Here is a 23,066-nt window from a genome sequence, read left to right on the forward strand (position 1 = left end):
GTTGTGGGTGCTCTGCATCCTCCTCCATGTCGGTGTAATGGGGGATGGACTGGCACTTGCCCCCCCAGAACTGCCTTTTTGGCTGCCCTGGTGCCTACGGTGCCCGCGGGCGCTGGGACCCGGGGGAGCCCTCTCGGAGCTCCGCCCCCTGGAGCCGAGCCCCCAATAGCTCCGCCCCCCGGAGCCCCGCCCACTCAGCCGAGGCCTGCCCGCCGCTGCAGGGGTCCTCCGCGCCACGGGGGGGCGCTGTGAGCGCCCCCGCCTCCCGGCGGCCCCGCGCGCCTCCCGGCGTCCTTTGCGCTCCCTCTTTCCGCGGCCGCCGCCGACATGGTGGGTCCCGCGGGTGGCATCCGCCTCCATCTGCCGCCATCCGCCGCCGGGGCCGCTCCCCCGGGGCGCCGAGCGGCATCGGGGAGCGGGGGGGAGCGGGACGAGAGGCCGCGGGCTGCGGCGGGGCGGGCGGGGCGGGCTGGGGCCGGGGGAAGGGGCTGAGGCTGCAGCCGGGGAGCGGCGGGGCCTGACGGGCGTTTCCCCCGCTCGGCCAGGGACGCGTCCGGACGAAGACGGTGAAGAAAGCGGCCCGAGTGATCATCGAGAAGTACTACACCCGCCTGGGGAACGACTTCCACACCAACAAGCGGGTGTGCGAGGAGATCGCCATCATCCCCAGCAAGAAGCTGCGCAACAAGATCGCGGGGTGAGAGCCGGGGGTCGGTGCGTGGGGCACGGGGACGTGGGTTCCGCCCGCCACCTGCATTCGAAAGTGATCGTGGTCTGGCCTGTGGCCTGGTCATTGATAGTGCAGGGAGACAACGGCGAGAGCTTTCCCGTGTTTGGGGGGGTCTGTCCCTCCCCCCCAGACCCTGTCGCTGTCGGACACTTCTCTGTCCCTGAGGAGCCTCGGGGGCGGTGGGACATTGTTGGGGCTGATCGTGGGACATAACTGGGGGGGGGTGGTCGCACAAGTCCGGTGCTTGGTGGTGGGACACGGCTGGGGTCGGTGGTGGGATAACGCTGGGGTTGGTGGTGGGACGTGGTTGGGGTCAGTGGTGGGATAACGCTGGAGTTGGTGGTGGGACGTGGCTGGGGTCGGTGGTGGGATAACACTGGGGTTGGTGGTGGGACGTGGTTGGGGTTGGTGGTGGGATAACACTGGGGTTGGTGGTGGGACATGGCTGGGGTCGGTGGTGGGATAACGCTGAGGTTGGTGGTGGGATAACGCTGGGGGTGGTGGTGGGACATGACCAGGGTTTCTGGCAGGGGCTCTGTCTCCTCAGCCTGGCGCAGTTTTGGGAGCATGAGGGTGGAGGGAAGCCCTGGATGGTCCCGTGTCCCCCGCAGGTATGTCACCCACCTGATGAAGCGTATTCAGAGAGGACCTGTGCGAGGCATCTCCATCAAACTGCAGGAGGAGGAGAGGGAGAGGAGGGACAACTACGTCCCCGAGGTAAGGCTCTGGCTGTGCTCCAGCACCCGCTTCGGTGTCTGTCCGTCCGGCTTCGAGGTGTTAGTGCCCCAAATTTAAAACCAAACCTCAGCCTGGAGGAGCTGAGGAGGGTTTGGGTGGAGGAGGATTTGGGCTTGGTATCCTGGTGCTATCACTAAAACCACAGCCCAGGGTAGGAAGGGCAGCGGACTTCTTGCATTCTAACAGGTCGTATCTGTCCTCGATTTTCCCAACTTAAAACGAAGAAAAAAAAGAACTTGATGGGATGCAAGAGGTTTTTTTGCAGTGGCTTAGAGCAGCAGATGTCTCTGAAGAGAGGGAGCTGGTGAAATGCCCTCTTGTCTTCAGCCTCCGTTCGCAAGGGGCTGTGGTTTCACCCATGACTGGTCGTTGATAGCGCAGGGAGAGGAGCTCAAAGCGTTTCTGTGGGTCTGATCCTGTGACTCCCAAGCCCTGTAGCTTCAGGCACAACACGTCTCCCCCACTTCGAGATCTCCGTGATCTTCTGGTGTCTGCGCTGCACAGAAGCGCCCGGTTGTTACCTCAGCTCTCCCAAACCGTTGGTGTTGGCGTTTGGTTCCATAGAAGGTTGTTTTAGTGGTGGTCTGAGGGGAACAGGTGCCACAGCATGATGTCACGGGAGTTGTGGGGGTGAGGTAACGTGGGTGCAGGAGCTTTCCTCCCCCACTTCAGGATCTTCTCGGAAATGTCCTTGCTGCTTGACAGGCCAGGGGGAGGTGATGTGCTCTCCACGAGAGACCAGGCTTCTGTGTGGCTCCCTCACTCTTAAGAGCTGGAAATGACACGTGAAACACCAGCAGATCCTTTCGCAGGTGCCCCAGATTTTAGGTGTCAGCACAGAGCTGGGGGTGGAGGCTCGAAGGAGGCGGCTGGGCTCACAGTCCCTGTGTTTTACATAGTGACCTTAAGGCAGGATGAGGTGGTCCTGGTGGAAGAAGTCACCTCTGGAGGCACCCCGAGCAGGGAGGGAGCGTCTGTGCTGTAGCTGTTGATGCAGCATTAACTGACCTTGCATTTTTCATGGTTTCTTACAAAAATAAGGGGTGTGATGTGGTCTCTTGGGGAAGGAAGCACAGGGAGATGGAGGTTTGGGGTCTGTAGAGGTTTGGAGGATGTTCTGAGCTAGAAGAGCAGGAAAACTCAGGTCCTGGGGGTGGGACAGCCCAGATGGTCACTCGGCATTGCTGTGTGCCACTGCGGTGGTCACATGTCTGGCCCTGGGGACAAGTGTGAGTGTTGGTGGTGACCACCAGGACCGGTGCAGGTGTGAACCCGACCCCGGCTCTTCTTGGCAGCCTTGGCGTGAAGCTGCTTTGGCCTCACGTTGACAAAAACTTGCCATATAAGAGGCTCTTCTCATGTGAGGCCCTTCTGGTGCTGGGTGGCTCTCATGGTGTGGTGACAGGAGAGCTGGGCTCTGCTGGGGACCTCTTGGCTTGTTCTGCTCCTGGAGCTGTTCCCCACGATGGACAGCGAGATCTTGTTCATGCGGAGACAAGATTTGGGCAGCGCTGGATGGGGGTGCGGGGGAATCAGGTCCCTTCCAGCAGCCCCTTTGCAGTGAGTGTGTGGGGACAACCCGGGGGCAGCAAGGACGTGGCCTCATCAAACCGGGTCCTTTTCTGTCCCCAGGTCTCTGCCCTCGACCAGGAGATCATCGAAGTGGACCCGGACACTAAGGAAATGCTGAAGCTCCTGGTGAGTGTCCCCAGCTGTCCTCTTGCCAGGCTGGTGGCATGTCCCAGCCCTCCCGCTGCCCTGAGGGGACTGAAGGTGTTGGCTGAAGGTTTCAACACTGTGTGTCCCTGCACCCTGGGCCCTGTGGGGTAGTCATCTCCCCTTCCGGAGATGTGAATCCACCCTTGGTGCTCCCCTGGGGAGGGATCTGCTCTTGGTGGGATGGGGTGCAGGTGACGGGCAGGGCGATGTCACTGATCCCATTTTCCGCGCTGTTTTGCAGGACTTCGGCAGCCTGTCCAACCTGCAGGTGACGCAACCCACGGTGGGGATGAACTTCAAAACGCCACGAGGAGCTCTCTGAGCCACTCTCTATGTTGCTTTTCCAATAAACGTGGGGAACCCATCACAGCCTGCCTGGTTTTTGGAGGGCCGGTTCCTTGGGGCGTCCGAGGTGTCAGGGGGTGAGGAGGACCCAACATCTTCATGTTTTTTGGCATCTTTGGGGGTTCTTTCCTGGCCATTCGAGGTGTGTGGTGCAAAGCTGTTGATTTTAAAGGCTTTCCTGCTCACAGGGCGGTGGGAAGGGACAACTGCGGTGGCTCCTGGAGCTCCTCACCCTCAGTGCCACCCAGATCTACCAAGCAGAGAGCTCGGGGGTCATTCTGTGCCGGAATGAAAGTTGCTTTTTATGGTGCTGTTGATCACTTTTAAGTGTTTAAACAGAAGAAAGTCTTCTCACTGTTTTTCTTCATGTGGGGGGAGTGAACAGAGGAGAAGCTCTGAGCTTCGTGCCTGCTGAGCTTTGTGCCATCTGAGCTTTGTGCCATCCTGTCCCCAGCGAGATGCTCCAGCCAACCATTTCCCCAGGGTGCAGCAGGCATGGGAGAGTTTTGGGGCTCGCTCCTGCCCCCCAAAACTGTCCTGCTACCTGGAGCTTCTGCTCTGAGCCAGAGGAGACAGAAAAGTCTCAGCCTGGCTCTGGCACAACGTGCATTTTGTTCAGGGGAAGCTTGAGGCTCTGAGCTCAAACCCTCTGCAAACCCGCTTGTCCCTGCAAGGAACATGAGCCCCCGCAGCCATGTCTTGAATCCCTTCGGTGCAAAACAAAAAGGCAGAAGAGTTTGTGTTTTTGGGAGAAACGTCTGTATTTAAGTTTGCTGTGAAATTTGTTTTAAATCGCTGCTACGCAAGGAAACATTTACAGTAAATACAGTTGGGTATCAACACACACACCGACCACACTGAGCTGTGGTCGGGATACGCCAAGCAGGGATAACTTCTAAATTACCCGCGTACTGCAGAGATTTAACTCAGAATTTGTGGCTTGATACCACCAATCTTCACAATTTAACTAAAACACAGGGAGAATGACGACAGACAGTTAAAATAACCCTCAATCTGCAGAAGAGAGCGAGCAAGGCAGCATCCTGGCGTCCAACCACGAGATTGAAATCCCAAATGCAAACAGCCACCTGTTCCTTACAATTTTCTCTTCATTTTAGTCTTCACCTCGGAGTAAATATTAATTTCGTTCTGAATCCAATACGCCGTGTAGCCCGAGGTGCCAGGGGTGAAATCGCGGAGCTCCCCGACGTATTTCTTCATGTGGCGAGCAGAGGTGTAGCCTGCGGAGGGACAGCGTTGGGGTCTCCGACAAAACGAGGGCGGCGGAAAACGCAAAGCGTGGAGGAGAAGGGAGCAATTGCAGTCGCACCCGCAGCCGCGAGTGCCGGGAGGAGCACACAGGGGGGCCCCTGCTGCATCCGCAGTTGTGTTCAGGTGTATTTTCCGCTCCTAAAATACCGACGCCAACTGTTACCTGTCACCATGTTATTCATCGGGTATTCATGGAGGGTGCGGTAGGGGAATTCCCCCTGGGCAGGATCTCTGGAGCCCGTTTCTTCTTCGCTGCTGCATCAGGGAGAAATCTGTGTGTTATTTCCTGTGCATTGGGGGACTTGTGAATTCGGGGGGTGCGTCCAAATCCCATCACCAAGGGCAGGAAAATACCTTTCTTCCAGGTCTAGCACGTGCTCCTCCTCTTCCTCACAGCCTTGTCTCGCCTGCTCCGGCTCTTCTGACAGATTTTCTTCATGCTGCGAGTATTAAGAGTTTAGTTAAAATTGCACCATAGTTCCCCACAGAACACAGGAGGCGCACTCCAAGAACGGTGTTTTTAGGACTTGTGATTTCAAGCGTAATTTAGAAAAAAGTTTTAAATCTAATCGACTTTTTTTGCTTCAAAAGTACTGAGAAATGGCTTGGAAGAGAGAGCAAGCGGCACCCGGAGCTACACGGGGAGGGAAACGCCACAGGAAGGGGCTGAGCTCAGATCTCAGGGATGTGTCTGGGTGAGGGAGAAAATCTGTCCCCCGTGGGGATGTCACGCTGGGAGGAACACACGCAGCGCAGCAAGATGAAAACCAGCCTCCCTGAAGTTCATACAACCCATGTTTTTTTAAGCTACACCTCCCCTAGTGTCTATTTCTCTTCTTACCTGTTCCGCGAGTGAATCGTCCGCCTGCTCCCAAATAAAGCTGCCGATTTTCCTTCTGATTTCTGCCGTGAATAAAAAAGAAAGGACTGTGAGAGTGTTGAATATAATGTCTCGATGTCTGGGTGGAGACTGGTGAGGAGCGGCGTCCCTCAGGAGTTGGACCGGGTGAGCCTTAAGGTCCCTTCCAACCCCAACCGTTCCGTGATTCAACGATAATAGATGGAGAATATAATAGATGGAACATCCTCTGCGGTGGAAAAATCACTCCCAGCTGGAGGAAATTCCCTCCGCTTAAAGCAAAACTACCTACAAGGTCTTGTTTGCGCCCCCCAAAAGGCTCCGCTCACAGGGTAACCCCCCAGGAGAGCCAAATCCTCATTTTTTAATATGTTTTCTTCTATTTCCCCTGACCTTCTTGCACGGCGGCAGGTGGCAGGATGAAGTGCCCCAGAGCCACGGACGGCGCGGCCCCGGTGCTGGCCCAGGCGCAGAGGTACCGCGAGTGAAACACCGTGGCTCTGCCCTCCAGGTAATCCAGGCTCTCGTGTATCCTGCAAGAGGAACGAGACAGCTCGTTTCCAAAGGTAAGCCCGAAAAAGTACACAAAGCAAAACAAATTCAAAGGGATAGCGTCATTAAAACCGACCTGTGCCAATATTTTTGCCAAAAGCACCTAATTTTCTGTACTTTTCTAACTAAGATTCTACCAGTGATGTCCCGTTACAATCCGGGAAGGACAGCAGGGACCGGGTAAACACTTAATTTTAGGGACTAAACAGCACCGTTCCACAACCTGCTTTTGAGACAAGACAGTTCTTTGGGGAGGGGGAAAAATGTGAATGTAATGTGTTTATTCTTAACCCAAATCAGCGGCAGCGCTACAGGGAAGGGTGGAGGATGCTCAAGCACCCACCGTCCTCCTTGGAGGGGAATTAAATATTGTTCGTGGGGCTTAAGGGCATGAACAAGGGTTACATTTTTCCAATCAATAATTTGAATATGTATTTATCATATATAATTATATATAATTCCCCTTGGGGGAACATCCTGGTCTGCAGTGGGTGCAAGTTGATTACTCCAGGTTTTTTGGGATTCCCCTCCCAAATCTGGTGCGTGGAGCTGAAGGATGACAAAAATCTAAGTCAGTTTTAAGCAGTCGGGTTAACAGAAGCTGCTCAGCCCAGCTTAGCAAAACTTGCTGCAGAGCACTGCGAGAAAACATCGCAATTCCCTTTCAGGTAAATATATATGCATGATATGGAATATATATATAAATATTCACGGGGTGGAGGAAGATGCTCAAATAGCCTTTCATTGTATTTGTACAAATGTTGTTGAGCGCTTTGATTTTTTTATATGAAATAAGCAGAAGGAAAGGAGCGACTCTGCCCTTTTCCAGCCTTTTTTACCCCCCCGTTTCCTTTCACAGTTAATTTGCGCTGCCTTTTTTGCACCTGGTACCTTCCTTGGGGACAGCATCACCTTTACTTTAGACCCTGACTTTTCCAGTCGGTCAATTCGAAGATGGTTAGAAAACCAACGCAATTAGTTTAATTGACCTCAGAGTTAGGCCGGCCTAACGCATGGATGGTTTTTCCAGCCGTTTTTCTGTTTTCCTTAGGGAAGGTGTGAGTTTTCAGACCCCGCTAACAGCCCAGAAGAACCATACCAGGGACTAAAAACACCACGCTGGGTTTTAAAAGGATGTTGGCATCCATTTAGGACTTTAAATACATTAAAACTGTTATCTATCCCTTCTCTTTTGCTCTCTACATCCAACCATTGGTGCAAGCAGGACCCTCCAGTGCTGCGACCGCATGGTGGACATCGCACGGAGGCGGCTCGATGTGAGTGTGAAATGGGGGTGGCATGGGGGTGACAGGAGGGGGGGACAGACCTGCGGGTGTCCGGGTGGGCGGCGTCGCTGCTGAAGAGGAACTCGGCGTGGCGCTGGTGGGCGAGTGTCCCACCGCCGGCCGCTGCGGGGACAAGCGGGGAGCAGAAATGGGTGTCCCTGTGTCCGCACAGGTGACGGGGCTGTGCCCCACCGAGGGGACGTGTCAGCCCCGCGCCCCATCGCTCAGCCCTGCCGGGACCCCTCACCCCAGAGCTGCCGCGGGCTGGGGCCGACGCTCTGAGAGAACCAGGCGCGGTGGCCCCGGAACATGGCGGCGGGAGGACCCTGAGGGGCGATGGCGGGAACCTGAGGGGCGATGGCGGGAGGACCCTGAGGGGCGATGGCGGGAACCTGAGGGGCGATGGCGGGAGGACCCTGAGGGGCGATGGCGGGAACCTGAGGGGCGATGGCGGGAGGACGCTGAGGGACAATGGCGGGAACCTGAGGGGCGATGGCGGGAGGACTCTGAGGGGCGATGGCGGGAGGACCCTGAGGGGCAGCAGCAGCGGGAAGAGCCCAAGGGGCAGCGACGGGAACCTGAGGGGCAGCGGGAACCGAGGGGTGATGGTGGGAGGATGCTGAGGGGCGATGGCGGGAAGACACTGAGGGGCGATGGTGGGAAGACACAGAGAGGCAGCAGGAACCTGAGGGGTGACGGTGGGAAGACCCCAAGGGGCAGCAGGAACCCAAGGGGCGATGGCAGGAACCTGAGGAGCAGTGCTGACTGAAGGGAGATGGTGGGAGGACACTGAGGAGTGATGGTGGGAGGACACTGAGGGCTGATTGCGGGAACCTAAGGGGTGATGACGGGAGGACACTGAAGGGCAGCAGCAGCGGAAAAACCCCCAGGGGCAGCGATGGGAACCTGAGGGCGGATGGTGGGAGGATGCTGAGGGGTGGCAGGAAGACCCTGAAGGGCAGCGGCAGGAGGACACCGAGTGGCAGTGGTGGGAACCTGAGGGGTAGTGGGGACCGAAGGGCGATGGTGGGAGGACCCTGAGGGGCAATGGTGGGAAGACTCTGAGGAGTGAGGGTGGGAAGACCCCAAGGGGCAGCAGGAACCCAAGGGGTGATGGCGGGAACCTGAGGGGCAGCAGCAGCGGGAAGACCCCAAGGGGCAGTGATGGGAACCCTGAGGGGTGGCGGGAAGACCCTGAAGGGCAGGGGCAAGGAGGACACTGAGGGGCAGCGGGAACCGAGAGGTGATGGTGGGAGGAAGCTGAGGGGTGGCGGGAAGACTCTGAGGGGCAGTGGCGGGAAGCCAAGGGGCGATATTGGGATGACACTGAGTGGCAATGGGAGGAACCTGAGGGGCAGCAGGAACCAAAGGGTGATGGCAGGAGGACACTGAGGAGAAACAGCAGCAGGAAGAGCCCAAGGGGCAGCGGTGGGAACCGAGGGGTGATGGTGGGAGGACACGGAGGGGCAGTGGCGGGAAGACCCTGAGGCGTGATGGTGGGAAGCTGAGGGGCGATGGTGGGAAGACCCTGAGGAGCAGTGTCGGGAACCTGGGGGGTGATGGCAGGAGGATACTGAGGGGCAATGGCAGAAAGCCGAGGGGCAAAGGCGGGAGGACACTGAGGGGTGGCAGCAGCGGGAAGAGCCCAAGGGACAGTGGCAGGAACCTGAAGGGCAGTGGGAACCAAGGGGTGATGGTGGGAGGAAGCTGAGGGGTGGCGGGAAGACCCTGAGGGGCAGTGGCGGGAAGCCAAGGGGCGATAATGGGATGACACTGAGTGGCAATGGCAGGAACCTGAGGGGCAGCGGGAACCAAAGGGTGATGGCGGGAGGACACTGAGAAACAGTGGCGGGAAGCTGAGGGGCAGTGACAGGAACCGAAGGAGCAATGGTGGGAAGCCAAGGGGCAATGACGGGAGGACACTGAGGGGCAGTGGCGGGAGGACACTGAGGGGTGATGGCGGGAAGCCAAGGGACGATGGCAGGAGGACACTGAGGGGCAATGGCGGGAAGCTGAGGGGTGGTGGTGGGAGGACACTGAGGGGCAGTGGCGGGAGGACACTGAGGGGCAATGGCAGGAGGACACTGAGGGGCAATGGCAGGAAGCCAAGGGACGATGGCAGGAGGACACTGAGGGGTGATGGCAGGAAGCCAAGGGACAATGGCAGGAGGACGCTGAGGGGTGATGGCGGGAGTACACTCAGGGGCAATGGCGGGAAGCCGAGGGGCAGCGGGCACTGAGGAGAAGTGCGGTGTCCCGAAAGGCAGTGGCCATTTTCAGGCTGGCCAACCTCTCCTCGAGTCACTCGGGTCACTGCAGCCACCCGGGTCTCAAACACCCCTCATGAGGGTCCTGCTGCCACCTCCCCAGACCCATCTGCCTTCGCCTGAGCACCCCAAAACAGCCGCGGGACCCCAGGAGTGGGGCTGCCCTGACCGACTTGTGTCACCCCTGGGCAGGGAGCAGGACAAGGTGGTGGCTGTGGCTGACTTGACTTGCCCAGGGGAAGGTGCTGGCAGAACCTGGCAGTGAACTCTGCGTTCATGTTCTCTGTAGGTGCTGGCAGAAGATGCAGCGAGAAAAAGACACCATCTCTATGCCTGAATTTTGTGTCCTCCCATCCCGTCTGCTGGATCAGAGCCGCTCACCAGACCCCATCCCTTTCAGAAGGTGTGTTCTGTGCTGCGGAGGGAACAAACCATCCTGCCGGGCGGTTTGGCATCACCAAATGGGGCAAGTCCAGCCCAGCAGGACACACGGACAGGATGCAGATACATGAGGACTCAGCCTGGTCTCCTCCATGCTCAGATTTTCTGCATGTCCAAGATGTCCTAGTGTCCTATCTAAGCAAGCTGACTGTGCCCCAGAGATGTCAGAAGTACTGAAAAGTGATGTAGAAACCTCTGTTTTTTGATTCTTACTCATTTTTCATCACACAAGCTGAAGAATTACTTCAGCTCATGCTCACCCTTCCATGAAGGGCTTGGTAACGTTGTCAAATTAAAGGAGAAAAAGGTAAGGAAAGGTGTTAGGCCGTGGTGTAACTGCCGTGTGGCACAGCTAAGCTCAGTTTAGTTGAGCTGAAGTGGGGCAGACTGTGTCGAGCAGCTGGTCTGGAGCTGTGCACCCTTCCTCTTGCAGACACCATGCAAAAACACGCTGTAGATATTCACCTTTCCCCGGCTTGTCGTGGTTTGCCAGCAGGGAGGACATCTCACACTCCTTTCCACAGAGCTGGGGATGTGGTGGCAGAGCCAGAACCATGTGTGCCGCAGCATCTCTTTTGCTTGGTTCCACTTCTCTCAAAGGATGTTGCATTCACCCATGCATCTTCAAACATTTCCCAATCCTCTTGCACCCTATTCCTTTGCTCTCTATCATGCAGGAACTGGTGACGCTTTAAAAACTCCAAAGAGATGTGACGTTGAAGAAGCTGATCTCCAGAAATTTCTTCTAAGTTTTTCTTCTAAAAATCCTGGTTGACTCAGGAAATCGCTTGTATTTCGTAAAGCACAGACGAGGCTTGTTTCATGCTTCAAATTTGCCAAAATATCCTTCAACATTGCCATCTCCTGCGAAATTTTGCTGAAATGACACCAGGAGCAGTGCAGCTACATTCCGGATACCTTTGGGCCCCTGAAGGCTGACCCCAAGGATACCTGATAAAGTAGAGAAAGTTTTTCTAGCTATGATCCTGAAATTCAGATGTTAATCAAAAGCAGCCAGCCTCTGGGATTGCCAGGCATTGTTCTCCCCCCACAGCGGGGATTTTTAAGTAAGCCATCAAAATATTTCCTAAGTAAGACCACAACAAGCCCACAGATGCAATCGGGGCACAAACTTCCCTGGTGCAGGAGATGATGGTGTTAAGTTTGCTTTGGAGAAGTGGTCGTCTTGCCTTGTCTGTGCCGTGGCGTCTTCAGCTTCTGCAGGCAATGGTGCTTGTGTCCTAATTAGGATGTTTTCCTCTTGCTGTGATGCTCCTGAGGACAGTACTGGTGAAGCTGAGATGGTGGCAGGTCCTTTGGTGGCTCTTTGTGATCCAGAGGAGGAAGCCAGGACGTGGTCCATGTCCATGGCTCAAGCCACCTCTGGCTCTCACAGCTGCCCTGCTGGGGTCTCTGGAGGAGAAGCCCAAACTTCTTACACCCTCCCAGACCATCTTCTACCATAGAAGGGCCACTGCTGGTCCCTGGTGACACCCCTGGGTGGCCTCCAGAGCATGGCTGATGTCCTGCCATCCCATGCGTTTTGTGTGACCACCCAACCACCCCTCCTGGTTTGAATGATCCTCTGATGAGCTTGAAGTCCCCACAACCACTCCTTTCACCCCAGCAAATTGTCATATGCTTGTGTAAGTTACATTTAACACCCTGACTGTGAGGCTGCAGCTCTTAATTTCGTATCTATCAATATAAGTAGCAATGTCAGATACATTCTTGCACCTTATTTTGTCCCCCTCCCTTGGCCCCCACAGCCAGAGAACCATTTTACTGTGTGCATCCCAGGTTTCCAGCTCACTATTTCCCATTGTTCCAGATATATTTACCATATCAAGAGCTGCAAGATGTCCCATTTCATTTCTTGTAGTGTAAGAGTTGGGTTTTTATCCCCTCAGGACTCAGTCCAGTTCTCTGTTTCCCCTCAGCCTGGCTTTATACCAATCGCGCTGAGAAGCATCAGTTGGAGTTCTCCTCCATGGACACCACATCCTGCTCCTCCGCTCCTTTAAAATCAGACCCAGCATCCCCAAATTTACTTTTTTAACACAAAACGCTTCCTGCACCTTCACAGCAAGAAAAAAGTGCACCTGAGTGTGGCACCACCACCCTCCAGATCCACCCACAACCCACCAGAGCCCATTAAATCAGCTTGAGTTGTCATACGACTTAGAAAAAACATTTTAAGGACTTTGCTGAAGTCCCTAATTTTATTTAGGTGAAAATCGTGTACATATCAAAGCACTGAACGGCTACAATTACTTTTTAATCAGTAATACATCCATAGCTATGTGCTCAAAAAACAGAGAGCCAAGCTAGCATGCTGCTTTGGGCAAACCGTGTTTTAAATATAAGCTTTATTAACTGTGGCTGCAGCTTAAACTTATGGAGGGCAGATGTTACAACAGAGCAACGCTTTTAAAAATTATGCTATTTCGGGGAGTATTTATGGGCAGGTTTGGAATGGTGGGAGTTTGCATGACGAATCTCCCACAACACAGCCAAAATGTTCAACCCTGATGGGCTCACGCTGGAGCTCCTTCGCTGTGACCAGCGGTCAGGGTGGCTTTGATGGCATTGCCGTACACACAGGACATCAGCTTCACAGGTGCGAGACCACCTGCCCATCCTCCCTGTGCTTTTCCTCTCAGTGCCTCAGCATGTTAATTCCACAGCGCAGAAAGCCACAACCATGATCTAGTAGGTTTACAGCAGTAATTTTAACTGTAGGAGACGGTTTCCCTAAAAAGAAGTAATTTTGCAATGAAGACGATTGCTCTTCTCCCTCAGAACAGCAAGGGCGATGTGAAGAAAGGACAGAAGCCCAAGGTGATTTTGACTTGCAAGGCAGAATTCTATCAGACCTGCACAGAGGAAAGGACATGGATATCAGTCACACTGTTTGCACCTTCAGTTGTAGTTATTTTAAGAAAAAAGAGGGTTTTCCACAAGGGAACTCCAACTGCAGAGTCACCCATGTCCCACCTCCAACGAAGCCAGTCACCCCTGGCCATTGGTGACCTTCACACCGACATCCCACAGCTGCCGCGCTCTGTGCTGCCCTGTGGGCACCACACCCCCTAGACCTAAATCTGAATATTCTAATATCTAAATATATATAATACTCTAAATATCCTCCTAATCCGACCATTTCCAGCTTTAGGGGATCTCTTGAGCCTTTCCTCAGGCCCTAATATCACACCTCAACCTTTCTGCCACAAATTAAGAGCATATCTTCCATCTGAAAGCTGGACAACTGACCTCCATATTTTCCAATTTACAAAGTTCGTTTGACTCATTATCCTGAGTCTGAAAACCATCGATAACACCTGCTGGTCCAACGCAGAGGACATTTCAAGTGAGGTCTTGCAAAGGCTTGTGCCAAGTACAGCTAATAATTACCCAGCCTCTACCAAGGCATGCAAATCAGGCGATCCAGCCAAGCCATGTATCTGTATTTTTCTTCTTATTATTTCTGGATTGCTAAACCCAGATCAGTTACACCTAGATACGTCCAGATAGCCTGAAGAACACAGAGCACACAGACTGAGACGCCAGTGAATAAAATTAAGACCACTTCTGGTCTGCGCCTCATAAAACCCAGATTACTGAGCCCATACACCGCCTGCCGCGGGGTGAATCAGCCTGCGCCTCCCCCAAGCCACGGGGATGCCCAAGGTATGGAAACTTCTCATCAGAGCGAAGAGAGCACCACAGGGTCTGGGGAAGCACCAGAGGACACATGACAACTCTGAATATCTGGCACACACGCCAGGAAGTTTTGCTCCATTTTATTTTGAGCAAAATGGACTTCCAGGCAAGTTACGGCTGAGGATTTGCTAAAATAGTGGGCAGAAAGGGTGCCGGAACAGCCCTGCTCCCAGTCAGCTCCAACACTATATATATTTATTATGTTGCGTGGTTGTGTTTGTTCCTCAACTTCACAATCTACAGACCTCCTCCCACCCAAAAAAAGTTCCCCTTGCCAGCACAGCGCACCAGCAAAACTCACCATGATTATTTATCCCAGGCATGGCTTAGAAGTCTGGATCTGCAAGAAAGAAGGGGAAAGTGTTAGGGCTGGGGGCAACCAGCACCCCCGCTCACCCATCACCACAGCTGGAAACAGTCCCAGAGCCAGACAGGGCAAGTTTTCCTATCTGCTGCTAATGAATTCTTTCACACAGCAGTCCAGCTAAACCCAGCTTAATCTTCCACCTATAGCACAAGACTTTCAAAATCCACCCTGCTATAGGACCCTGTTTCCTAAGAACGGGGATGTTTTGGATATAAATTAACGAGCTCTGGGTTCTGCAGGGTGGCAAAGATCGAGGAGGAAAGCACACTATACCCCATCGGAACGACTGCGGCTCGCGGAAGGTGGAATGGGCCACCCTGCATTCGTAGGTGCTGCCCTTCTGCGGGGTGAAGGTCACGTAGACCAGGCGCTGGAAGAACCACTTGTCATCGAAGGACATGTCGGCGTACTGCACGCCCTTCATGGGCTCCCCGTTCTCCAGGAGGGTGATGTCGATCTGCGGAGGGTGGAAACCGCTGACAAAGCAGTTGAGGGTGTTCTCCTGGCCGGGTGCTGCGATTTTGCGGGAGTACACCTCCACCTTGGGTGCCTCTGGGGGGGAAGGAGGGGAGTGAGGAGCAGGGCTGTGGTGGGGCCAGCGCCCACCCAACCAGACACGGTAACCGGTACCGGGGTCCTGACCAGCCCCCTCCCTCACAGCACCCACCCCTTACCCCAAAACCGGTACCAGGACCCTCACAGCACCCACTCCCCACCCTACCAGGGTCCCCCCACTCCATAACCAGTTCTGTCCCCCCCAACCCATAGCGGTACCCGGGTCCTCACGGGCTTCCCCAGCGGTACTTCCTGCCCCCAGCACCCACTTCCCACGGTCCCAGGGTCCCTTCCGCCACCGGTAACCGGTCCCAAGCCCCTCACAACACCTTCCACCCCCATCACCCCGCTCCGGACACCCACCATGCGCCTTCGCCAGGCCGAGCAGCGCGACCAGCACCAGCAGGCCAACTTTCGGACCGAGCCCCATGACTTCCTCCGCCTCAGCTCCGCTCGCCGACTGACCGCCCTCGCCGCAGCCACCGCCTTTTATAAACTCCGTCGGGAGCGGCCAATCGCGGCGCGGAACTGCGGAGCGTCATCAGTCTCTCAGCAGAGAGGGAGTAGAGAGGTTGTGCGCTCTCGGCGCGTCTGCGCACAGCGCTGCTTTCGCTTTCGGTTCGGACGGCGGGCACCGCCCGGGGCTTGTCCCGGGGTCTGTCCCGCCTACACCTCACTGGGGCGGCTGTCAAAGGTGTGGGGTGGTTGGTCTTAGGCTGGACACGTGTGGTCAAGAACCCCCCTGGGCGCAGGTCACCTGGCTCCCAACCCTCACCAAAAAAGGGGTAAAACCCTCCTCTTGTGGAAGATTTTGCAGCCCCAGCCGCCTTCTTGTCTGAACCTCGGTTTGCTCTGAAAGCCTGTGGTCTGATGTCATCTGACAACTGTGGGACGGATGGACTTTGCTGTTCGAGCGCCGCACGGACTCCCTGACGTCAAACGTGACAACCCAAAGGCCAATGAATCAGGTTTCCTGGTGCCTCCTTGAGAAGAACAAGGCACCAAAGCCCAGCCAAGGCAGGTGTGCCTCCAAATGGCCCTGTAATGCTGCTTGGAGGAAAGAAGTACAGCGGCTTTGAACGGCGGCATTAAGAAAACCAAGGTTTCCTTGTTTTGGAAAAGGAAGCAGTATTAAAGAGTGCATAGATATTTCATGCACATAGGAGCTTGTCTGCTTGTGGTCCTACAGGTCTTTAATGTCACTGTTTCAGACTGGGAAGCAGATATAAATATACTGTCTTCCATCCAGCTGCGTAAGGATTAAAAAGTTAAAAAGGAGAAAAGAAAGGGAAGTCACTACTAGTGGAAAGAAAACAGCAATATCACACAGCTCCTCTAACAATGGGCTTCTTTAAGACTTCTTAATACACCTCATCTAAAAACCTGACTTAAATCAGTAAAACACATATGAAGAGTATGCCCCCCAAAGGCAGGAGGTAAATCAGAGACTCAGCAAAGAAAAAAATCCTGCAAATACTTGTTACCAATCCACCCCGGAGCAGCTCTGAGCTCTTGCCCGATGAGCAGCACCAGCCATGCAGCTGCCGTTGAGTGTTTTGCTGGGAGATAAGAGGACGCAGCTGCCACCAGAGCCTTATCAAGGATCTCATGGCTCCGGCAGAAATAAACACAATAAACACCCACTGCTGTGTTGGCAGCTGGGCTGGCATGGGGGCTCACCGCCCCAGAGTGACCTGCAGGCTGCTCTGGTTACCCAGGTGAGCCATCCCCTCGGCTTGGGGAGGATTAATTGCACAAATAGCTAATTGCAGGACACAGATCCTTTCTCTGGGCTGTCCCTGTCGGGATGGGAACCCCTGCGGATGACTCTGCCATAACCAGCAAGAATTTCCCTGTAAAGAGGAGCCGAACCACGAGTTTCTTCAGCATGATTTGCTTAAAAAAGCCAAATTTTCCCTTTTTAGGGCGCTCCTGCTTTGATTCATCCCGCTCCTCGCTCCTCCGGCGGGCCCGCCCTTCTGGGCGTGGTTTAGCCGGAGGGGGCGTGGCTAAGACACTGCGCAGGCGCGGGACCCAGCTGGGCGCTGCCATGCTGTACGGCAGGCGCATGCGCAGCGGCGCGGTGCCGCCGGAGTGGCGGCGGCGGCGGCCCCGTAAAAGGCGGCGGCGGGGGCAGCCCGGCCCCGTAGAGGGACGTGGGCGGGCGGGTGGTGCTGCGGTATGGCGGAGGGCGGCGAGCCGGTTGTGAGTGTCTGTCCTGCTCTGGGGTCGCCTCCTCTCCCGCTGTCCCCGGTCACGCCCCACTCTCCCGGTGCCGGTTCCTCCCCGCTCTCCCGGTGCTGGCTTTCGCTGCAGCAGTCGGTACCGGAGGAGACACTGCCCTGGAGGTGCTGGTGGGGTGCCCTTCCCTGCCTTGTGCTCGGGTGCTGATCATGCCCTGACAGCGGGGTGTTCACGCTGAAGCCTAATGGTGTCACTCAGTGCAGTGCCGCTCCTGCACTGGCCACTGTCGCCTCTGGGTGGCCACAACGTTGTTCCCATCGGGCTTCAATGGGCTTCTGCCCTCAATGGTAGTGCCAGTGGCTCTTGCTCTTCCCTTTCCAGCTGCAGAGCAGCCATGAGCCCTGGGTGTGGGGGAGAGGTTGGGTGTCCCCCAGTTTGGGGTCAGGTTAGGGTTACCCCTCCCCTGCCTGCCTCCCATAGCGGTGACCCTGTTGCTTTTGCACCCAGATCCTTGAGGACTACCTGCTGGTGGAAGATGAGCCTCTGCTGGAGGAGATGGCCGAGGAGGATGAGGACCTTGACCTGTACAATGAGATGACTTTTGGGTTAGGTAAGATCTTGGGGGTGAGCAGCCAGTGCCCAGCAGGACGAGGAGGATGGAGGTGTGGGGGTGAGGAAGGTGTCCCTCTGCCCAGGTTCTCACCCACCCTGGCATGCTCTGCTTCCCCCCTCCAAGACCGAGACCCCCTGGAGGAGAACACTGCAAAACTCCTGATGCCTCCAGAGATGAGCCCTGAGCTGACCCAAGCAGTGGCAGAGGAAACCGAGGAGGATTTGGGACCCGGAGCAGCTGTGGAGCCGGGGGAGCCCCAGGAGGAAGGTGGGATGGAGCCAGAAGTTGAGCACGTCGGTTCTGAGTTGGAGGAAGAGGAAGAAGAGCTGGGGACTGAGGAGCAGGAGGAAGAGCAGGAGCTCTGTGAGGAGCCTGACAACCTGGGGGACCCGGCGGTGATGAGAGCCGTGCAGAGCAAACCCTCGCTGGAGGTGACGCCTGAGCAGAGCGGGAGGGGATCCACGGCAGGGGGCCCCATACCTGGGGGTTCTGCCCCACAGAAGGCTCCAGGGGAAGGTTTGGTCCCTACCAAGGGGGGACGAGTGATGTGCCTGTGGCATTTTCTTTGCAGAGCCAAGACTCGGCAGTGCTGGACAGCAAGATTGGTGCTTGTTGGGCAGAGTTTGACAAAGAGGATGTGGTAAAAATATTCCCTCTGATATTCTCTCCCACCTGAGGATGGGGCTGAGCAGCCCCTGCAGTGTCCCCTGCCCCTCTCCTGTCCTCCTTCCCCACACTGACCATCTGCCTGTCTTCCAGCTGGCGATGGATCCCGCGGTGTGGGGCACCATCCCGCCCCACCATGTGCTGGAGGTGGGTACTCCTCACTGGGCCATTTGGGGTGACCAGGGGACATTCAAAGCCTCATTGTGGGTCTGGAGGTCCAAGGATGTGTCTCAAAGTGGTGCCTACCCTAAGCAGAGCCTGGCTTTGAAGGCAAAGCTGTTGAGTTTTGGGGAGCAGGACCCCTGTGCCAGGTGTCCCTTTGTGTCCCCTGCTGTTGCATGTCATCACAGTCTGCTTGAGCAATAACAAAAGGCTCTAGGAAGCTGCTCAGTGCTGGGGGAGCTAAATGGATCCCAGCTGAGCCCCGTTCCCACCTCCTGCTGCCTCCTCCCCGCAGGACAAAGCCATCCTGCAGGTCCTGGAGAGGCCCCTGCCAGCCACCAACGTGGCCCTCGACTTCCTCAGCTCCCCGGCGCAGAGGGGCTACAGGGGCTCTCCCCGCCCCAAGCGCCCCGACTTCAGGCTGGTGTCCCCCAAGTCCTTCCCTCAGCGCTTTCTCCAGCAGGTACCAGGTTTTGGGGAGGCTATGGTGTCCTCTTTTCCTCTGCCCTCTCTTGGGGACAGTCTTGTCCCAATGACACCCCCGTCTCCACCCTGCAGCAGCCACCTCGGGTCCCTCGCTCCCCATGCTCCCCTCGGCCCTTCACGCCGCCTCGCAGACCCTCTCCACTCTTCGCTTCCAACCAGGTAATGCAGCTGCGACCCGCTTCTGTGGTAAAAATGTGTCCCCACTGAGGTGGCTTTATAAATCTGTTTGTCCTCTTGTTCCCATGGGACCCACAGCGAATGTGGCATTTTGCTTGGTGTCATGCTGGGATGGACCTGGAGCGTCCCATCGCTGGTGACACCAGGGTCCCCTTGCCCAGCCTTAGTGGCTGGATCCTGGGGGTGTCACCTCATGTGTCCCCTCCATGCAGGGAGAAGGTGGCCCTGGTGAAGCTGGGATCTGACAGACCCCTCTGGGACCCTCAATCACCCAAATGCTTCTCCCTTCCTCTCCAGACCGCAGGATACACGTCTCCCACCCCTTTTGGGCCCATGTCACCCGCTGTCGGCAGCCCCCCGCGGCCTCTTGCCATGCACTTCGGTCCCATGTCTCCATCTCTGGACCCCGCTCTCTTCTTTGGCCCGTCAGCCGGTGGCCAGCTCAATCTCAGGTAGAAGGATGGCAAGTGAGGTGTCCGGGTGGGACTGGAGCTCTGGGGACAGCTCTGGTGTTGGTGCTGAGTCCCCAACCCTTGTCTGATGTCACTCACAGCGTGCCCAGCCACATGACGCAGCTGCACCCCCAGCACCAGCGGATCCTGACCCAGCGGCAGGCGCAGAGGTGAGGGGGTCCCCAGGTCCCTGAGGCACTGGGGGGACCCTGGGCAGTCACTGCAGGCTGCGATCTTCTCCCAGCATCTCCCCCAAGAAGCTGTGGTCTCCTCAAGTGGACCCTTACGTGGGGCTGATGACCTCCAAGGAGAAGGACTGGGTGGTCAAGGTGGAGATGATCCAGCTGCAGAGCGAGAACATGGATGATGACTATTACTATCAGGTGAGCTCTGTGCTCCTCAGGGTTGGGGTTTTGTCACTTTTGGAGGTGCCTGGGCTCACGGTGGCTCTACACCTGTTCTCACAGACCTACTACCACCGGCTGGAGCACAAACAGGCAGAGGAGGAGCTGCTTGGTGGGCGCAACAAGCAGGAACCCCCCAAGCTGGTCACACCGTTCATCCAGAAAGTGGAGACGTATGACTCTGGTGAGGGCCTGGGGCGGGTGGCCGGGCCAGGGGGTGAGGGATGTGGTGTCACCATGTCCCGTCTCTCCTCCAGTGGTGCGCATCGCAGGCTCTCTGGGCCAGGTCGCCGTGTCCACCTGCTACAGCCCTCGCCGGGCCATCGACGCCGTGTACCATGCACTTGTGGAGGAGGTAGGTAATGGGGAGCTGGTGGCAGCCTGAGGACACCGCTCTGAGTTTACCCCAGGCCCTGGAGCAGCTTTCGCAGGAGCTTTAGGAGCTGTTGTGCCCAAGCATGGGTGCTGCCCTGGCTCTGGGTGCTGCCCTGAGCTGTGGGATGGGATGCACTGTTGGAGTAGGTGCCACCTTGATGGTGGCAGCTTGTCCCTTGTCGAGGGGTGCTGGTGGCAGTGTCTGGAGCCAGCCGTAACTGTTGTACCTTCCTTTCCCCCCCCAAAAGGCTGCGGGGAACCATCGGCTTCGGGCGCTGCACAGGATCGAGAAGGTGAGTGAGCCGTGATTCGGGGCAGGGTGGGACATGCGGACACTCAGTTTTCACCCAAGGAGCTCTGTGAGGTGACTCCTACTTGGGCAGAGGCCCCACCAGTTGGTAAGAGACACTCTGAGCTGTCCCCTTCCCCTGTGCTCTTTGTCCAGCTGTTCCTGCAGCTGCTGGAAGTGGAGGAGATGCAGCGGAAGATGTCTCTGGCCCCGCAGGAGCAGCAGCCCTGCTGTCAGGAGCAGAAGAGCCAAGAAGTGGAACGTATCTACCAAGCCTTGAAAATCAGGGCTTGCAGCAGTGAAGAGTGAGTTTGTGCCACGGGGAGAGGGGAGCGGGTGGCATGTCCTGGTCCTCACGGGTCACTGTGGGTGGTTCTGGGTGATGGTGTGGGTTGGGTTCTGTGCTGACCCTGCCCATGAGCCTTTTCCTCCACTGGAGCTGATGTTGGTCCTTCTGGATGGACACAGATGCTCCAGGTCCCTCGGGATCTGTGCCCAACGGAGCCTTCATCCCCAGGGAGGCGGAGGATGAGTTCCTGCAGCTCCTGTGTGTGAGGAAGGGCAAGAAGCTCACGGCCCGGCTGCTGCCCTACTTGACCCAACAGCAAACAGAGAAGATCCTGCTGACCATCACTCACCACCTGCCTTTCCTCATGAAGAAGGATGTGTTGGATGAGGCGAGCACCTCCAGTCAGGGCAGGGGTGTCCTGGGCTGCCTCAGTTTCCCCTATTGCTCTTGCTGAGGGTGACCTGGGCAAGGGGGGGACCCATCTTACTGGGTCAAGTTGCCATGAGACAGGAGCCTCCTTCCTTCCTTAGGGAGGAGAAATGTCTCCAGGAGGGGTTAAAGCAATGTTGGTGGCAGTTTCCTCCTGTGGGGGGTTCAGTGTTGTCTCCCCGGGTGTGGGGATGGGGCTCAGAGCTGGGGCCGCAGCCGTGACGGGTCGAAGGGTCTCAGATCCCATTCTCCCCTCTGCCCTGCCCAGTCTCTCCCCCTGCTCTACAGCCCATTGAACGAGGTGGTGGGTGGGATGACCTTCAGCAAGCTCCTCGAGGTCCTGCAGGAGATGACCAGACCTCTGCCCGAGTCCCCTGAGCTCCCCCTCACCATGGCCTTGAAGAACCAGGTAGGTGGCCCTAAGGAGAGGGGCAGAGCTGTGTGATGTCCCCAAGGTGCCACCACTGCTGGCCGTGATCCTCCCTCCTGGTGCTTCCCTGCAGTTTGGGATCTCCTTGCTCTATTCCCTGCTGAGCCATGGCGAGAGGCTGCTGTCCTCCGACACGCCGCTGGAACCGTGCGGCGGTGACTTCGACACGTGGTGAGGGACTGCGCCAGCCACGGGCTTTGGGGTTCGCCAGCCGCTGGGGTGCTCAACCCGCTGCCTCTGCATCCCCAGGACGGACATGGTGTTCCTGGTGGCCCGGGAGCTGTCACAAGTGCCTAAGGCCTCACTGGTGGAGCCGCTCTTCTTGCCCAGCAACCTCCTCTCGCTCTTCTGCCGCTACCTGGACAAGCAGACCGTCCACCACCTGGAAGCCAAGATGGAGTGAGTGTGGCCTGGTGTGGCTCCTGCTTCACCTGGGGGTCCCCTGGGCTTCTGTGCCCTTGGGCATGAGTCTCCAAGCCTCCCCGGGGCTGAGCTGATCCTTGTGACTTGGCTCTGCTGAGCAATCCCGCTTTTGTGTTTGCACACCTGATGGCACGTACCTGCAGGATGGATCCAATTTGGGGGGCAGAAAGCTGGGGGGATGCCCCCAGTGACTTAACCCACAGCTCTGGGGTGGCTGGGCAGTGTCACAACCCCATGTCCCACCTTGTCCTCTCCCCGCAGGTGCTCGCCGCTGCCATCCGAGGCTGCTATGCCGTGCTGAGCGCCGGAGCTTGGACTTCAAGTTCTGAAGCGAACACTGACCCTGGTGCAGGGCACTCCGGGTGAACGGGCGCGGGCAGGACCGACGGTGACCTGCCTGGGTGCTCGGGGACACAGCCACGGGGACGCGGGTAACTTATTTTTGGCCTCGCACCCAGCGGGCATTAAGGTGTTGGTGTCTGCACAGGGGCGCTGGGAGCACCTGGGGGTGAGTTTGTGTACAGCACTTGAAATAAAATTTAAAAAGGTGATGAACAAGCTCCTCGGGCTCCTGTGGGCAGTTTCTGTTCCTGTCAGGCCCTGTTATTCTTTGTTGGGATCTGTCAGGCTCAGTTGGGGTCTGTTGGGACCTGTTCGGTTTTGTTGAGCCCTGTCAGGCACTGCCAAGCTCTGTCAAGTCCTATCAGGCCCTGTAGAGCTTTGTCAGGAATTATGAAGCCCTGTCGGGCTCTGTCTGACCATGTCAGGCCCTGTCGGGATTTATCGGACTCTGTCGGGCCTTGTCAGGCTTGGTCAGGCTCTGTGGGACCCTG

At 56.7% G+C, this 23,066-nt stretch overlaps 4 protein-coding genes across 4 annotated transcripts; 2 read left to right on the forward strand and 2 right to left on the reverse strand.

The window, feature by feature from the left end:
* The first annotated feature begins 203 nt into the window (after positions 1-203).
* RPS17 (ribosomal protein S17) lies at positions 204-3,554 on the forward strand. Its single transcript, XM_080351574.1, has 5 exons — positions 204-330; positions 546-697; positions 1,342-1,447; positions 3,101-3,166; positions 3,429-3,554. Exons 1-5 carry the CDS (start codon positions 328-330, stop codon positions 3,507-3,509), a joined length of 408 nt encoding a protein of 135 aa, XP_080207700.1. The 5' UTR covers positions 204-327; the 3' UTR covers positions 3,510-3,554.
* A 1,073-nt stretch (positions 3,555-4,627) lies between these two features.
* On the reverse strand, positions 4,628-11,578 carry TERB2 (telomere repeat binding bouquet formation protein 2; the record flags this gene model as incomplete). Its single annotated transcript, XM_080351604.1, has 8 exons — positions 4,628-4,773; positions 4,968-5,059; positions 5,159-5,244; positions 5,646-5,707; positions 6,057-6,196; positions 7,543-7,624; positions 7,749-8,031; positions 11,498-11,578. 8 exons carry the CDS (start codon positions 11,576-11,578, stop codon positions 4,628-4,630), a joined length of 972 nt encoding a protein of 323 aa, XP_080207730.1.
* Positions 11,579-12,384: 806 nt separating this feature from the next.
* On the reverse strand, positions 12,385-15,311 carry B2M (beta-2-microglobulin). The gene is made up of 4 exons (XM_080350902.1): positions 15,218-15,311; positions 14,573-14,851; positions 14,234-14,272; positions 12,385-13,085 (listed from the first exon to the last, which is right to left on the reverse strand). Exons 1-3 carry the CDS (start codon positions 15,282-15,284, stop codon positions 14,259-14,261), a joined length of 360 nt encoding a protein of 119 aa, XP_080207028.1. The 5' UTR covers positions 15,285-15,311; the 3' UTR covers positions 12,385-13,085; positions 14,234-14,258.
* A 1,688-nt stretch (positions 15,312-16,999) lies between these two features.
* Positions 17,000-22,783, forward strand: PATL2 (PAT1 homolog 2). The gene is made up of 19 exons (XM_080351132.1): positions 17,000-17,059; positions 17,546-17,648; positions 17,775-18,082; positions 18,223-18,291; positions 18,411-18,464; positions 18,775-18,942; positions 19,038-19,124; positions 19,440-19,594; positions 19,696-19,764; positions 19,839-19,977; positions 20,062-20,182; positions 20,256-20,353; positions 20,622-20,666; positions 20,819-20,967; positions 21,180-21,339; positions 21,649-21,789; positions 21,884-21,981; positions 22,060-22,209; positions 22,495-22,783. The coding sequence occupies exons 1-19, from the start codon at positions 17,036-17,038 to the stop codon at positions 22,532-22,534; spliced, it is 2,178 nt and encodes a 725-aa protein (XP_080207258.1). The 5' UTR covers positions 17,000-17,035; the 3' UTR covers positions 22,535-22,783.
* The last annotated feature ends 283 nt before the right edge of the window (positions 22,784-23,066 follow it).

This window comes from Nesoenas mayeri (genome assembly GCF_963082525.1).
Source record: "Nesoenas mayeri genome assembly, chromosome: 11".
NCBI lineage: Eukaryota > Metazoa > Chordata > Aves > Columbiformes > Columbidae > Nesoenas > Nesoenas mayeri.